General features: G+C 40.7%; 1 protein-coding gene and 1 pseudogene across 3 annotated transcripts in view; both read right to left on the bottom strand.

Annotated features, from left to right (window-relative positions):
* Positions 1-8,667, bottom strand: part of LOC309694571 (uncharacterized protein) — a 32,323-nt gene extending 23,656 nt beyond the window's left edge. Inside the window, exons 1-4 of one of the 2 annotated variants that reach the window (XM_082514762.1) lie at positions 7,909-8,191; positions 7,061-7,206; positions 5,517-5,795; positions 3,623-5,030 (exon numbers count right to left, since the gene is read on the bottom strand). In XM_082514762.1, coding sequence (XP_082370888.1) covers positions 4,486-5,030; positions 5,517-5,763 — 792 coding nt within the window. In that variant the 5' untranslated portion in view covers positions 5,764-5,795; positions 7,061-7,206; positions 7,909-8,191 and the 3' untranslated portion in view covers positions 3,623-4,485. Of the gene's footprint in view, positions 1-3,622; positions 5,031-5,516; positions 5,796-7,060; positions 7,207-7,908 lie in introns of those variants that run through there. The other variant, XM_082514761.1, reaches the window with a different exon arrangement.
* A 1,250-nt stretch (positions 8,668-9,917) lies between these two features.
* On the bottom strand, positions 9,918-12,648 carry LOC309694531 (tripartite motif-containing protein 16-like; annotated as a pseudogene). Its single transcript has one exon. The product of its transcript is annotated as a tripartite motif-containing protein 16-like (transcript).
* Positions 12,649-16,297: the final 3,649 nt, after the last annotated feature.

Genomic DNA, 16,297 nt, shown 5'->3' with positions numbered 1-16,297 from the left:
TGCACAATCACATTCAGTATTTAATATTTACTGTTATTTACACTTAGCTAGATTATTGCAATGGTGTTGTGTTATTATGTTGCTCTCTTTTTTGCTTGTTTTCTCTTATTTTCTTCTCTCAACAGGTGACCTGGGAGATATTTTTTAAGTGCCCTTTCTCACTGTCCCTCTTCCCCTTTTCTTCCTTCCTTCCTTCCTTCCTTCCTATCCCCCAGTCATGTCTGTCCTATCTGTAACAACTGAAAATAAATTAAAATAAATAAATAATAACAAAGGTTGATCAAATGGACCAATATGGCAAGGCCGTGATGGTCCATTTGGTAAATTAAGTTAGTTGGGCATCTTTTTTGGCCTTCAGACAATAATTCTGATGGCTAAAAAACGAAACGGGACAACAACAAGAAAAGAAAGAAAGAAAGAAAAAAGTAATAAAAATGTATCTAAAACATATTTTAAGATGAATCTTTTTATGACTGAGTAAAAAAAAATGCTAAAATTCGAGTGCAGTGTTGAGTAAAATGGTTTTATTAAAATTTAATTGACCCTTTGAAATTATTTGTTGGAAGTCTTAAATCCCACTGAACAGGGGAAGAGAAAGAGACAGAGACACAAAGATAGCAACACAGAGGTAAATAAACATGGAGACAAGACACTGAGAATAAGACAGAAGGGGAAATGCCCAAAGTCTCATATCTCTGACAAGTTAAGTCACTTTTATTCATAAAAAAACCCAGAACTTAAATATAATTATAAACCACACATAAACATAATCATAGAACAATTAAAAGTAAAACATACCAAAAACACATCAAATGGAGAGTGAAGCAAATATTATTAATAACAACAAATGCACATATTAATAATATAAAGCAAAATCCTTCAATAAAAAGGCTACAAACAGAAACAACAATTTGAAACAGCAATAAGAAAACAGTGAAAGTGACTACAGATATAGACCTTCCTAGGGAGGCCTGAAGTGCAAACATACCCTCTACACTCCCTTCATAAAACAGGGGACCATGATTACCACCATAGTTGGCCGGTCTGAAGGCACTGACCTCAACTTCCATACAATGTTTGAGCAGGACAACCAGGACAGACCCACAACATACAGAGCCTTAAGTGACCGCAGGCAAATCTCATCCACCCCACCACCACAGTGATGGGCAAGTCTCCCTGCCCACTGTACAAAATGTGCTTCACAGACGTTGTTTCATGTTGTAAAGATTGTGCCTTAAAAAAATAGCCACAAGAAGTTTTAAGGAAATCTTTATTTCACTTTTAAGACACATAACCAACACCAACATACGAATCAACAGGATGAGCACATGCTGAAATTCAGTCTTCATGAAAATCAAGATTAAATCACAAAATGTTTGGTCTCATGTGTGTTTCTTTCCAGCTTTGACTCTGTGGAGTAAAACCTCTCCACTAAACAAAAAAATAAAACATCTCAGCAACTTTTTTGTCACCTCCACAGCTCAACACGATACAAATATCACATCAAATGAATGTAAATACGTGTTTCATCTTCATTACAGGTTTTAATGGAATATGCAACAAACAGAATTAGGGCTGTGACATATCATATGATCTGCAATAATACTGGTATAAATGTTTACAAAAAAGTGTGTTTAGAGGAACATCATGTGTTTGCATTCACCCCAATGAGTCAACCCCAGTCATGTCTCACAGCCAGAGCCATATGTCGGGCTCCAGTCACAGTTTGGTAGCTGAATGTTCGCAAAATATGCAAGAAAACTTTTCCCACTGAAAGTGAAAAAAGCAAACCTGTTACAACACTTTAAGCAAAAACACACTTGAGTACAACCGGGCTGTGAAGGCACGTGAGCAGGAGATACTAGCAGCAGTGATGTGCGACCCAAAGGTAAACAAATGATTCAACCATGCATCACTGGAGCACTCGCGAGTTACATTTCATATAACAGCAAGAGCAGTCAGTGGATGGAAATTACTGATGTGCTACACGGTGGAAAAGCAGGAGGTTAAAAAGCTCGACCCAAGATGAAACAAACCAGGTAGAATTTCTTTTCCTTATATGCAGAGGTGGAAAGAGTACTAAAATATTTTACTCAAGTAAAAGTACTATTACTTTGCTGAAATTTTACTCAAGTACAAGTAAAATTACCTGTCTAAAAATGTACTCAAGTAAAAGTAAAAAGTAGCTCATTTAAAATGTACTCAGAGTAAAAGTTACATAGTTACTTTTCTGTCAGCAGGAGGACAGCCGCTTCTGAGTAGTGCAAAAAAGGACAGTGGGATATAAATCTCAAAGTAGTTCTTTTTTAGTGAAAAGAAAAACTTTACAAATTAAAGTGCAGTGGCAGTTAAACTGCAAGTCTATACATGAAAATGGATAATGGTCACCAAACCAATCAACCAAACCAAACCGTCAGGTATCACAGTGTTTTCAATACAAAACCATATCATTCTTTCACATGAGAATGTGTTCTAAACTGTCAAATAAGAGAACAAGTACTGAACTGAACGGCAGCTGCTTTAAAAATGTTTTTGAATTTTTTAAACTTGGCCCTGCCCTACTGTACCTCTAGATTAAAGTTCCTTTGTATCCATCCTAGAGTGTTACTCTCTGAACTTCCTGTTAATTTTGAGGAGCAGTTGATTTTCAGAGTTAGTAGAGTTCATCCTTGCTCACTTTGCAGTGAACAGTAGTCCAGCACAGCTAAAGAGACGCTCGAAGGCAGCTGAGGCAGGCAGGCCAGTGTTAAGTTTGAGAGAAAGTTTTTTGATGTCCCTAATAAGACATCAATGCATTACATAGCTACCGCTGGTAAATTATACCAATATACCTCGTGGGTTTTTTTTATTGGACAGTAACAGGCTAGTTAACGGGAGGTTGCAAGTGCTAATTAACAAGTAACAGAAGTCAGCTGTCTTTGACTAATCTAAGGTAAGTGAGCGCTCTGTTATTCTTTTGCCTGCAGTGTGAACATATGTGGGTTAAGTAAGAAAGTAGCCGCTTCTGTCTTTAATTTAACTCTTTTTTTAAATAAATTCTTATTATTAACAAACAGGAAAAACGTAGGTAAACACATTTTCTTTTGGCAATTTACCAACCCAGTAAAAAAAATGTAAGTTGCGTGGACAACAACGTGCCCGATTACAGCAAGTTGCTAGTACCAACCAACGTTATCTGTGTTCTTCACAGATGTCTTAACTTAATGTGATTAATTTGAACACAGCCTTTTTGCTACCATAACGGTACGAGTTGTATTTAACTTACCTCCACATGCTTGCGCAGGTTTGATGTGGAATTTTTAAAAGCTGCTAACTCGGTCTCTCTGGGCAAACACAGCTTACACTGCATAATAAAGCTGTTGCCTTTCTTGCACTTGAAGCCGAAATGGTCCCTTAAATACGGCCAGGGGTTCACATCCGTTTCTTCGAGTTCAGGGTCAGCAGAATTCGACGGGGCTTCTTTTTTCACTGGATCCATAACACCGATGTCAGACTCCATCTTTAACGTGACCTTAGCGCCAATTTGTTCTACTACCCATCATTCCCTGCAGTATTTCCGAAGCGCAATGGTTTTTTTAATTTACTCAGTAACGGGTGTGATTGAAAACGTAGCGAACTACAATACTTTTTAAAAAATATACTTAAGTAAAAGTAAAATTACAGACTTGAAAAATGACTTTAAAAAGTACAAATACACAAAAAAACTACTCAATTACAGTAACGCAAGTAAATGTAATTCGTTACTTTCCACCTCTGCTTATATGACAGAATTGTGCAGGCTCCGCATTACAAGGTTATTTTGGATATTAAGCTAGAGTGTAAGCACTTGTAATACACTTTTCTTAAAACTTCCAGGAAAAACACCCCTGAGGATACTTATGTGCTCATATTTCATGTATGCCGTGTCACTAACATTGCACTATAATGTTGTTCATAGAGTATTTAAAGGTAGAATGGGAGGCAGAGCCTTCAGCTTTTAAGATTAGACTTAAAACTTTCCTTGTTGCAGATGGGGGTCCCTCCCTGAGCCTGGTTCTGCTGGAGGTTTCTTCCTGTTAAAAAGGAGTTTTTCCTTCCCACTGTCGCCAAAACGCTTGCTAATAGGGGGTCATATGACTGTTTGGGTTTTCTCTGTTTTCATTGTATTATTGTTGGGTCTTTACCTTACAATATCAAGCACCTTGAGGTGGCCACATTTTCACACTTTGAATTAGCTAAGCTGTCATCAGTGACAGCAGCTCACTGGAAGAGAAAGATGGAAAATCCATCATTTACTTACACATATAAATGCTGCTGCCTGCCGAGCTGATAAAATGTACATTATTTTTTTTAAATGTAAGTTTCTTGAAATATTATTTTGAGGCTATATCTCCCACCCCTACATACAATAAACAATACAGAGTTTTTTAAGGAAGGAGGTCATCTGATCTGCTCTGATCTGGCTTCTCAGTGGACTGCTTCATCTGACAGTTCTCCCACTTTTAACTAGTGTGAATCCTCATGTGTCTTTGTAACTGTATCCTCTGAATGAAGCTTTTCACCTGTGTGGATTCTCATGTGAGTTTTCAAGTTTATCATCAGGCTGAATCTTTTTCCGCAGGTGCTGCAAGAATGTGGCTTCTCACCTGTGTGAACCCTCATATGTCTCGTTAGTTTGGATCTGTACTCAAAGGTTTTTCCACAAATCTCACATTTCACAAACTTTTTACTTGTGTCAGTTTTACGCTGACTCTCTGACACAGGAAAGTTGTCTTGCTGATCTCTGCTCTCTGGTTCAGGAGAGCTGGAAGAAAGGAGATGTTCACTGTCCAGCTCTGGCTCACTTTCCTCATAAGTAGGAGCCACCATGAAGATAATAATGCCTTCAGTCTCCTGCTTCACTACAAGCTGATCTACGTCCTGACTGGTGCAAGGTTCCTCCTCTTCCTCTTTTATCTGTGGAAGCTCCGGATCCTCCTGGTCGAGGCTGAAGTTTCTCTCCTGGTCCCCAAAAACCAGTTCCTCCTCACATTCATGCTGTTGTGGGAAAGCTGAGGTGACAAATGGACAAAATTACTTGTCTTAGATAAATATAGAAGTATAACAAGAATGACTACTCGGCAGTGGTGTCTACAGCTGTCCATTTCCAACTCTACAACAGAGTTTAATCAAAATATCATCCGAAATATCATCATATCATTTACCCAGACCTGGAAACTGTTAAAATAAGATTTCATGCACTCACTTCTAACACGTTAGTAAATTTCTATGCACCAATCACAGTTTGTCCACCAATTACTGTTGGAAACATGTTTATGTAAATGATAAGACAAACATCAGACAGAAGGGGAAATTTAAAAGTAGGATTAAAATATGGGGATAAAAAGCAGCGAAGCTCTCAGAAAACCTCGACTAACAATCAGCTGAGTTTATTTAAACACTGGCCTTGAAGAACTCTGATGTGTTTCCAAAATATCTTTATTGAATGAATTAAAGTCATATTAATTTTTAGGTAAGACCATTACGGTTTTACATACCCCTGCTGTGTAAGTTCATTTCAGGTTTCCAGATGTTATCCAGCTGTCTGAGCTGCTCTTCTTCAGTCCAGATGAGGCCTTCATCCTCCTGTTTGAGTACAATCTTTTCTACGTCATCGCTGATGCAGAGTTCCTCCTCTTCCTCTTTGATCTGTGGAGGATCTGGGCCCTCCTGGTCCAGACTGGAGTTCCTCTCCTGGTTGGAGACCTGCTGGTCATACAGGCCCTCCTCTTCCTCACACTTCATGTTAGGGGGAGATCTTGAGGAACAAAGGGTCACTGAGGAAAAAGGTTAATAATGTGATGACAGGAAAACACATCTGAGCAAATATAGTCCACTCTGAGCATGTCCTCATATGGGAGTGAAATTTAAACTGTACAAATGTGAAAAATGAAAGTGTAAGTTACTCTCGAGCTCTGATACTCTTATTAGGAAAGTTCAGAGTACAAATCATTCAGGTAGCTGCTGCCAGCTTCACGCTGCAAGTAAATGTTTGTCATTGTTGTAGATTAAACTGAAAATCTCACAGTGCCATAGCAGATAAGTACCAGTCAGGTTTCACAGCCAGTCATTGCACAGAATCAACCCAACTAAAGTCATCAGTGATCTGAAGATTATTAGGGACTCAGAGTTTCAGTCTTAGTTCTATTTGATCTCATTGCTGCCTTTGATACTGTTGATCATGACATTTTAAATCAAAGGTTTCATCATTTAGTTGGTTTAACTGGACAGTTCTCAATTGGCTCTCGACCTTTGACCCAGTTAAACCTCTCAGGTCATCAGGTTCAGATCTGTTAACTGTTCCCAAAATCAGATGTAAGTGTGCTAAGAGTGTGTTCAGTTACTGTGCTCCTGTTCTTTGGAGCATGCAGCCATAGTTTGCCTGCTGTGGCTGCATTCAAAACTAACAACTATGTTTCCATGCTTTGTGAATAACACTGACATCTGTGAGATTTGAGCTGATTTAGTTCGAGTTAAGACTGTTTATTAGAACATTACAAAGTTATTTTAAAAACTTCATCATTTTCTTGAACCCAAATATAATTCAGTTGAAAAATATACATTTTAAAATGAGGTGAGGATGGTGGGGGAGGCACGATGGTCTTGTAGGGTTAGACCCTGATTAAGGGGTATTTTTGAAAGTAAAGCCCATCTCTCAAAGTCCCTGCCGGCCTGCCTCCACCTCGGGAAGCCTGTGGGTGCAGACGGACGTGAGGAGCACCACAGGCGGCAGAGGACTGTCTGTAGCCCCGGAGTGAGGGTCAGAGAGCCGAAGCAGACAGCGAACTGTGGCACAGTGCAGAAAACAGAAGCTTTCCCTCCCTGCCTCCTTTATCTTAATCTTCTAAATAAATCTTCTATAAAGGCACTTTCTCTCGGTCTCAAGGTTTGTTTAATGCTAAAAGTTTACCGTAAAAAAGAGACGCACTTGTGTGATTAGCCGCTCCCTGATTTCAGTATGTTAGCCTACAAGCTGAGCTCTGATCAGGTCCTACATGAGTTGTATTCTTGTGTTAGTCCACTGAGACCATCGCAGTTTTACCTGTTATGCGTAACTTTATCTCGGGTTTCCGGCTGATATCCAGCAGTCTCTGCTGAAGGTTGATCTCATACTGGACGATCAGACGTTCTGTTAACCTCAGAGCAGATTTCTTCTGCAGCAGTCAGCCGGTCTCTCCACTATTGCTTCTAAACGAACAATAAAAAAAATGTAATTATAGAAAAACACTTCTGAGAAGATAAAGTTTTAGTTAAAGTCTGTAATGAGGGCATGTTGCTCACATTTGCAGGTGAAATTAAAAGTGTGTAAAAATGAAGTTATTTGTGCACTCTGATGCAAATGAGAACTTGAGTTCTGACATTTTTCAGCAACATTAAGAGTAAAAAAAACCTTTCAAACAAAAAAGAACTCACTTATTACTGACTGACTGATGATCTATTTTGGAGTTGATCTCGAAACTGATCTACATCTTGATATTTTTCAAAATAATCTTCACTATTGGGGGTGGCTGTAGCTCAGGCGGTAGAGCAGATCATCTACTGATCGGTTCGATTCCCGGCTTCACCTAGTCTGCATTTCAAATATCCTTGGGCAAGATACTAACTCCAAGTTGCCTCAAGTTGCTCTTTGATCTGTGGAATGTGTGTCTGAATGTTGGTAGAAAGCACTAAGAAAAATGTGCTTGTGCGAATGGGAGTGAGTGGGTGAATGCACAAGTTTTGTAAAGCGCTTTGAGTGCTCAAGATTGAGTAGAAAAGCGCTATATAAGAACCAGTCCATTTAAAACTCCCTGTCATGTTTTCACGAATACACATTAAATAGATCTGACTGATACAAACTGTAGGTTTAATATTAATGTTAACACTTCAGAAAAGCGATTACAGTTTTACCGCTGGTCTGTAAATCTTTCTCAGGTTTCCAGATGTTATGCAGCTGTCTGAGCCGCTCTTCCCCGCTCCAGACGACGATGCCTTCATCCTCGTGTTTCACTACAAGCTGTTCTCCCTCTTGACTGATGCAGAGTTCCTCCTGTTCCTCTTTGATCTGTGGGGGATCTGTGTCCTCCTGGTCCAGATTGAAGTTCCTCTCCTGCTTCCAGACCTGCTGGCCAGCCAGATCTTCCTCCTCCTTACACTTCATGTTGATGTGGGACTTGAGGAACAAAGTAAAAAGAAAAAGATTAGACAGGTAAAGGTGCAGCCTCAGTCAGCAGGGCTGTACACTGTGAGCATGTTGCTCACATATGTGAGAGAGGTTTGTACAAATGTTTCAGAAGCACCATGTGACTCCCTCTCTTTGTTGGAAAGTCTTATTAATTCACTTTATAACTATTACTTTGAAGATAAATTTCTACCATCACAAAAATATTATGACCTCTTTAAAAACAAACAACGGCAACTACATGACTTAAATTCCATGTTTAGATGAAGGTAATGGTCAATGCCTTTTGACAGGGGAAAAACCTCCACACAGAAGAATCTTACTTGGCTGAATCATAAATTATTCACCATGATTAAAACTGCAGATGAGCAATAATCTGCATTTTATTTTAGCCAAAGAGGAATGTTTCTGTTTGTCTGTGATCTGACTTTTTCTGCTGGGTCCAAATTTCATTTTATCCTGTGTAAGTTTGTTTCTCTTCCTGTTAACTAGCAAAGTCAAAATCACCTTGATTCATTTAACTTGAATTCAATTATAAATGTAATCATTTTATTGAACAATTAATTTCATTTCAATGAAAAACAATTACTTAAAAGAAAGAGATTAAGTTGGAGAGAGACATGTGGCCATCTTTTAGTGAGTTAGACCCTGATTAAGGGCTATTTTTAAAAGTAAAGCCCATCTCTCAAAGTCCCTGCCGGCCTGCCTCCACCTCGGGAAGTCTGTGGGTGCAGACGGAGGTGAGGAGCACCACAGGCGGCAGAGAACTGTCTGTAGCCCCGGAGTGAGGCGTCGTGAACCGAAGCAGACAGCGAACTGTGGCACAGTGCAGAAAACCGAAGCTTTCCCTCCCTGTTTGGTTTTGATGTGTCTCATGAAAGTCTATTGTTAAAAGTTGACCTTTAAAAAAAACGGACGCACTTGTTTGATTAGCTGCTCTCTGATTTTAGCCTGTTAGCTTACAGACTGAGCTCAGATCGTTCCTGTGTTAGTTCATTGAGAACATCACAGTTTTACATACCTGCTGCGTGACTTCATCTCGGGTCTCCGGCTGATATACAGCAGTCTGAGCCAGTGGCGGATCTCATCATCCTGGACGACTGTTTTTAATGTTTTTAACCACGGAGATTTCTTCTGCATCATCAGTCTCTCATTGTTAAACTCTCCCAGAAACTGAAGACAGTTGTGCCATTTCCGCGCTTCTTCTTCTTCTATTGAGTAGACGGCAGACTACACATGTCCAAGGGTAATACTGTCCTCCTCAGGCCATTGGCATCAAGTCAAAGCCTTAAAGTCTGGTACTTTGCGCATGGTCATTTTTTACGAACAGCAGAATCACAAGACAAAGCGTGCCAATGTTTATACTTTTCACTGTGACTGCCAAATAGATGAAAAAGTAGATGTTAAAAAACAACTTATAGTTTTGTCATTGGGCTGGTAGAAAGCTATGAGTTTCTGTCCCTTTGTCTGACCTTAGAGACTTATTTTAAAAGGAAACATTACAATCCTTTAAAGCAAGTATTTTCACCTCTGTTCCCCCCTCTGTACTTAGCTTTTTTGTTGTCATGTCAGTAATTGTCCAGTTGATGGCTCCCTTGGATCACAAGCCTGTCTCATGAGTCCAAGTGAATATATTCTTAATAAACAGCTTTGAAGAATTTGTGACCAACTTTGTTTAATTCGGAACATCATCATCATGAGTCAAACTCACTCTTGGATCTACAAAATATTGAACAAAAACAAACATCACTGAATCATAAGGTATTTGCTCCAACTCTTAGTCCAGAAACACATGAGTGAACTAGATCAGCTGCTCCTCCAGTTCAGCTGTGGATTTATATCATTATTTATATTTGTAAAGTGGATATGCAGTTTTTCAGTACTAATATAAGCATTTTATATCATTGCTTTATTGACAGATGTTTGGTGTTCAAGGTCAGGCATCAGTTTGAAAAAAACAAACAAACACACTGAGTTGAACTTGAACTTCCTACTGACAAAAACTAAAATTGGTGCAAAAATAACCAGAAACATATAAGAAGCATCCTGGAGGTGCTGCAGACAAGATAGGACCAATAACATGTCAACAGGAAATCCTTTTTACTAATTTGTTTATTTCTTTTTAGATTTTTACTCTCCATTTTAAGCCATGATGTTTGCTGATACTGTGTTCCTACTGTTTGTTCTCATTAATAGTTCTGTTTTTAACATTCTGTGCTGAAGCTGGAGGAAATGTTTCTACAGTGTCAGATGATACAGCTCCAAACTAAATAAGTGACTAACTAACGATGCTTTAATACACTTTACTATAAATTATGATATAGTGCACTTTCTTAAAATTTCTTATTGCTCTGTAATTAATTGTTTTCTTTATAAATGTACAAATGAGAATAAAATCTGTGTGATAAAGGAAGGTCTGTAGACTTCTCTGTTAAGATCAGTGAAGAGAAACAACAACATACAAATACCTAAGAAAAATATTCAGTAAACATTTAGAAGATAGAGAAGTTTATGTTGTCATGTGGAGAAATTTTTCAAATAAAAATATCCATAAGCATTGATAGTCTCCATGGCTGAACAGACACAGGAAAGAGCTCCACCTATAAAACGTAAAAACATCAAGACAACATGTTGAAGATGTCGAGGTACTGCCCATAATGTTTGACTGACATCTGATTTATGTGCAGCACATAAATACCACAATAATGATGGAGAGAAACTAAAAGGGAACTAAAATACAGATTTAAACTTACAACAATATGAAAGACTTCAGTCTATTTCACTTTAATCAACTCAGCAGTGGCTCCAATTCGCCAAAGCCTCAGTCCAGCATAGAGCGGCTGAGTGAATGTGGTCTGGACTCTGTGGAGGAGAGTCATGGTTTCAGAGACGCTGTAGAAGGACAAAATACCTGCTCTGTGATCCAGGTACACTCCTACTCTGGAGGAACGAGGACCTGAGACACGAGTTTTAATGTCATTGTACCAAAATATATAACTGTTGTTGTCACAATATAATGACCAAGATTTGTCATTATGTCCAAATAAACATTCATATCCTTTTCTGCTGATATTCTTGTATGCGACTGCTACATAAACTCCCCCTCTCCACTCCACCTCCCAGTAACAACGTCCAGTCAGACTCTCTCGACTCAGGACCTGCTCATATCCAGTGAATCTGTCTGGATGATCAGAATAAGACTGTTGTTGTTTCATAAATGTTGCTTTTCTGTTCCCCTCTGATAATAACAGCCATGTGTTTGCTGTGTTTGGATCCAGTGTGATTTCACGTGAATATTTTAAGAATCCAGCTCTGGTCTTTGGCTCTGGTTGTGACAGTAAAACATCCACTTCAGTGACTGTCAGTGAGATGTTTGTCCGTTCCTCTCTCAGAATGTCCTGTAGTTTATCTCTGACCTCTGACACAGCTGCTGTCACATCCTCCAAGTAGCTCAGAGGACGGATATTGATGCTGGATGAGTCTGTAGACTCACTGAGTGCTGACAGTGAGGGGTAGTTGTGTAGAAACTGGATGTGATCCTCTGTGTGTGAGAGCTGCTTCAGCTCAGCATCTTTCCTCTTCAGCTCAGTGATCTCCTGCTCCAGCTTCTCCTGAAGCTCTTTGACTCGACTCACTTCAGTTTCCTGCTGGGATCTGATCTGCTGCTTCACATCAGAGCTTCTTTTCTGGATGAGATGGATCAGCTCAGTGAAGATCTTCTCACTGTGCTCCACTGTTTGATCAGCAGACTGATTGATGGCCTCCACCTCCTGTTGAAGCAGCTTCACATCTTTCTCTCTGTCCTGGATTCTCTGCTGGATGTTTTGTCGACTCACCTCCAGCTCTCTCTGCTGCAGCTGAGACTGTGTCGTGGCCTTTATGTTCATCCACAGAGCAGAGATAACAGATACTCTGCTGATCAGTACGGCAGAACATCTTCATCACCTCATCATGACGAGAGCAGATGTTCTCCTGGAGCTTCTTGGAGGGCTCCACCAGCTTGTGTTTCTTTAATGGAGCCACATCATAATGAGGCTGAAGGTGTTTCTCACAGTAAGATGCCAGACAGACTAAACAGGACTTGAAGGCTTTCATTTTTCTTCCCGTGCAGACATCACAGGCCACATCTTCAGGTCCAGCATAGCAGTGATCAGCAGGAGCAGCTTGGAGTCCAGTCTTCTTCAGCTGCTCCACTAAAACTGCTAACATGGTGTTTTTCACCAGGACAGGCCTCGCTGTGAAAGTCCTCCGGCACTGAGGGCAGCTGTAGATTTTCTTCTTTTCCTCTTCATCCCAGAAGCTTTCAATACAGTTCATGCAGTAGCTGTGTCCACAGGGAATAGTCACCGGATTCTTCAGTAGATCCAAACAGATCGAACAAGAGAAGGTTTCTCGGTCCAGCTGAACACTTTTCTGCGCCATTTCACCCAACAGTGTCAGTGACTGTGTGAGTTTCACTTCCTCAGAACTGAAACTGCTCTGATCTGAACAACATAGGTTTCTGTAGCGAATGGGATCTGTCAGCTCTTATACGTCACCACATGTTGGTTGCACCCATCTTCAAACTGCAGATCAGAAGGGGAGGGAACAAGGGAACATGTGGACAGAGAGGAGGTGCTGAGTTAGAGAGCAGGAAGAGGGAGGGTTATCAGACACTAATTCAATCCTGGAACATGTGAGCCTGTGAGTTTTTCATTTAAAAATAGCACTGCTCAGCCTTTAAAGTTGTTAAATAAACTTAACATTTAAAAGACAATCTTTTTATGTAAATTAGTTTAAATTATCATTTTAGTCATTACAGGATATCAAATACTGCAGCTGAACTAAGAAATTGTTGTAGAAAAAAGCAATAAAAGGTCGTTCCCCCTCTGTCCCCTCCTGGTCACCTGTGCCTCAATTTTATGAGATGAGATGGATCAGCTCAGTGAAGATCTTCTCACTGTGCTCACTGTTTTATCAGCAGACTGATTTTATTCCACAACCTAGACATCCACATTACTCACACTCTCATAACACATACATATAGGGCCTTGGGATCGGGCATGTTATACGGTGTCCAGAGGACGGTCTTTGTATTCAACCTCACCTCTGGCGCCGGTGCCCACCTCTCAGTTTTAAATGCATGTAGACATTGAGGGTTCTCAGGAGGGGCCGTGCTGTACAGTACATGTACAGTGTCCATTTGTGTCTGTATCCAGGTTGGATGAGCGCCGAGTATTTGTATATGTGTGTGTAACAGGGCAGCCCTTAGCGGCTGGAAACACAGTGAGACAGACCAAGGCAAGTGTAGTGGAACAAAGTATTTATTTGCTCTATGGCTCTCCTTACAACAATTAACTTGTCGAGCTTCTTCACAGCACAAAAAATCCATCCTCTAATGACAACTGGCAGCCTTAAATATGTTCAGCTGTCACAGACTTAACCATTATTCCACTCTCAGGTAAATTCTTAAATCCCAACCTTCCACCACAGTATACAATATATCAATAAGAATAAATAAATACATAAATACATCTTCACATTTACATATTAATAAATATTTCACACTTTAATGTTACACCAAACCCAATATTATAAAAACCCAGAAACCCAAGCACAAAAAGATTCACCACACTCTCTTTACCAATGGTCTCTCCCGGAACCTTTAAATGGTGTCTGGACCCCCGGGGAAACATTTGCCCAAACACCTTGAAGAGGACACAGGCAAGAAAGGTGAGTAATCATTAACTTACAAACACTTATTTGCACCACTTTTATCCCTAGATTTCACACACACATTTGCCTTAGTTTTCCTTCTTGGTAAACCTTAATCACAATCTCAATCACCATTCTTCTCTCCTGACAGACAACCACCACATTCCTTGACGAGGAGCAGCTGTGCAGGATCTGAAATAAGGCTACCAACTGATTTTAAAATTCCCAATAAATAGACAATAAATATTTAAACTGCTTGTGTGCAAATCCATGCTTAAAGTGCAATGCTCATAAATTGCTTGATAAGGTGCTTTTAATAAAGTGAAAGGTGTGCTCTAAAGTGCTATACATATAATATAAATAAATGCAGTAAGGGAGTCCTCTTCCTTACATTTCCTCCTCCCTCTCTTAAGCGCGAAGTGCTTCAGTCCTCTGTCATCCTAGATAAACAATCAGCAACCACATTTGACTTCCCCGGCCTATACTGGACCGTAAAGTCATAAGGCTGCAGAGACAGGTACCATCCTGCAATGCGGGCATTCGCATCCCTCATGCGGTTCAACCACTGGAGGGCACGATGATCAGTCTCCAGAGTGAAGTGACGTCCCAGAAGATAATACCTCAAGGCCTCAATAGCCCATTTCATGGCCAAGCACTCTTTCTCCACCGTCGAATACCTCGTCTCCCTGTCGAGTAGTTTCCGACTCAGAAACACCACAGGCCTTCTTTCACCATCCACCTCTTGCTGAAGGACAGCACCAAGGCCAACTCCCGAAGCATCAGTTTGCAAGATGAATGGCTTGTTGAAGTCTGGACTGTGTAGAACTGGATGTGTGCAAACTGCTTCCTTGAGGTCTCTGAATGCTCGCTCACAGTCTTCCGTCCAACGCACTTTGTTAGGGGCTGAGCCTTTTGTGAGGCTATTAAGTACAGTGGATCGCTCTGCAAAAGAAGGTATGAATTTCCGGTACCAGCCTACTAGACCCAGAAAACCTCTCACCTTCCTTTTTGTTGTCGGAACTGGGAAGGACTGAATTGCTTCAATCTTTCCAACCTGCGGCTTTATCTTCCCAGAGCCAACTACAAAGCCCAAGTACTCCACTTCTCTCTTGGCTATGGAGCACTTCTTGGGATTGATAGTCAGTCCAGCCATTCTGATGGAGTGTAGCACCTTCTGTAGGTGAATGACATGCTCTTCCCAGGACTGGCTGTACACCACCACGTCATCCAGATATGCTGCAGAGAATGCTGACACATCTCTCAGTACATGGTCCATTAATCGCTGGAATGTCGCTGGTGCACCTTGAAGCCCAAATGGCATGACTTTAAATTGGTACATACCAAAAGGAGTTTTGAAGGCTGTCAGCTCTCTCGCTTCTGGTGCCAAAGCCACTTGCCAGTATCCTTTACACAAATCAAGTGTTGTAATGTACGTTGCTGATCCAACTCTCTCCAGCAGGTCATCCACCCTGGGCATTGGGTAGGGATCAAACTTGGATACTGCATTCAAATATCTGAAATCAATACAGAATCTCAGGGTGTCATCTTTCTTTGGTACCAAAACAATCGGGCTGCACCACTCACTACTTGACACCTCAATGATTCCCAGGTCCAACATCAGTTTTATTTCTTTCTGCAGCACTGGCACCAACCGTTCAGGAATTCTGTAACTCTTTTGTCGAACGGGTGCATCCTCCTTCACCCGTATCTTATGCTGAACCAGTGATGTGAAGCCTGGTGTTTCTCGAAAGAGCTGTGGGTCCACGAGTGGTTTTATATCAGCCTGCTCAGTAGGAGACAAATGAGAGAGGTCAACTGAAGCACAAACTTGAATGTTAGTTGGAAAGAACTTCTCAGTCACCTCCTCATCCTTAACTGAACGCACCAGTAACTGATAGACCGGCTCTTGTCGGCTGTGGAATTCCTTCAACAAGTTCACGTGAAATGTCTGATATTTTTTAACTCTTTCTGGCATATTCAGCTCATAAGTGACTTTACTCACTTGTCTGACGATCTCGTATGGTCCATGCCATTTTGTCAGCAACTTGTTATCGCTGGTGGGAAGCAATAACAGTACTTTCTGACCTGGAAGGAAGACCCTATCCCTGGCCTTCTGATCATACCAAGTCTTGTGATGTTTTTGTGCAGCTTTCATATTGTCTTGCATCAATGATGCCATTTTCTCCAACCTCTCTCTCATGGTGATGACGTAGGCTGCGATGTTTTCGCCCTCTGCTTTGGATTCCTCCCAGCAGTCCTTAAGCAGATCCAGGGGGCCTCTCACTTGGCGACTGTATAAAAGTTCAAAAGGCGAGAAGCCAGTGGAAACCTGCGGGACCTCCCGGTAGGCGAACAGAAGGTATGGCAGCCATTGATCCCAGTCAGCACCTGTGTCAGAGACAAACTTTCACAGCATACTTTTGA

The sequence above is a fragment of the Aulonocara stuartgranti genome (genome assembly GCF_965226115.1).
Source record: "Aulonocara stuartgranti genome assembly, chromosome: 18".
Classification (NCBI taxonomy): domain Eukaryota; kingdom Metazoa; phylum Chordata; class Actinopteri; order Cichliformes; family Cichlidae; genus Aulonocara; species Aulonocara stuartgranti.
The sequence above is the reverse complement of the archived record's forward strand: the minus strand, read 5'-3'. Positions and strand labels throughout refer to the sequence as shown.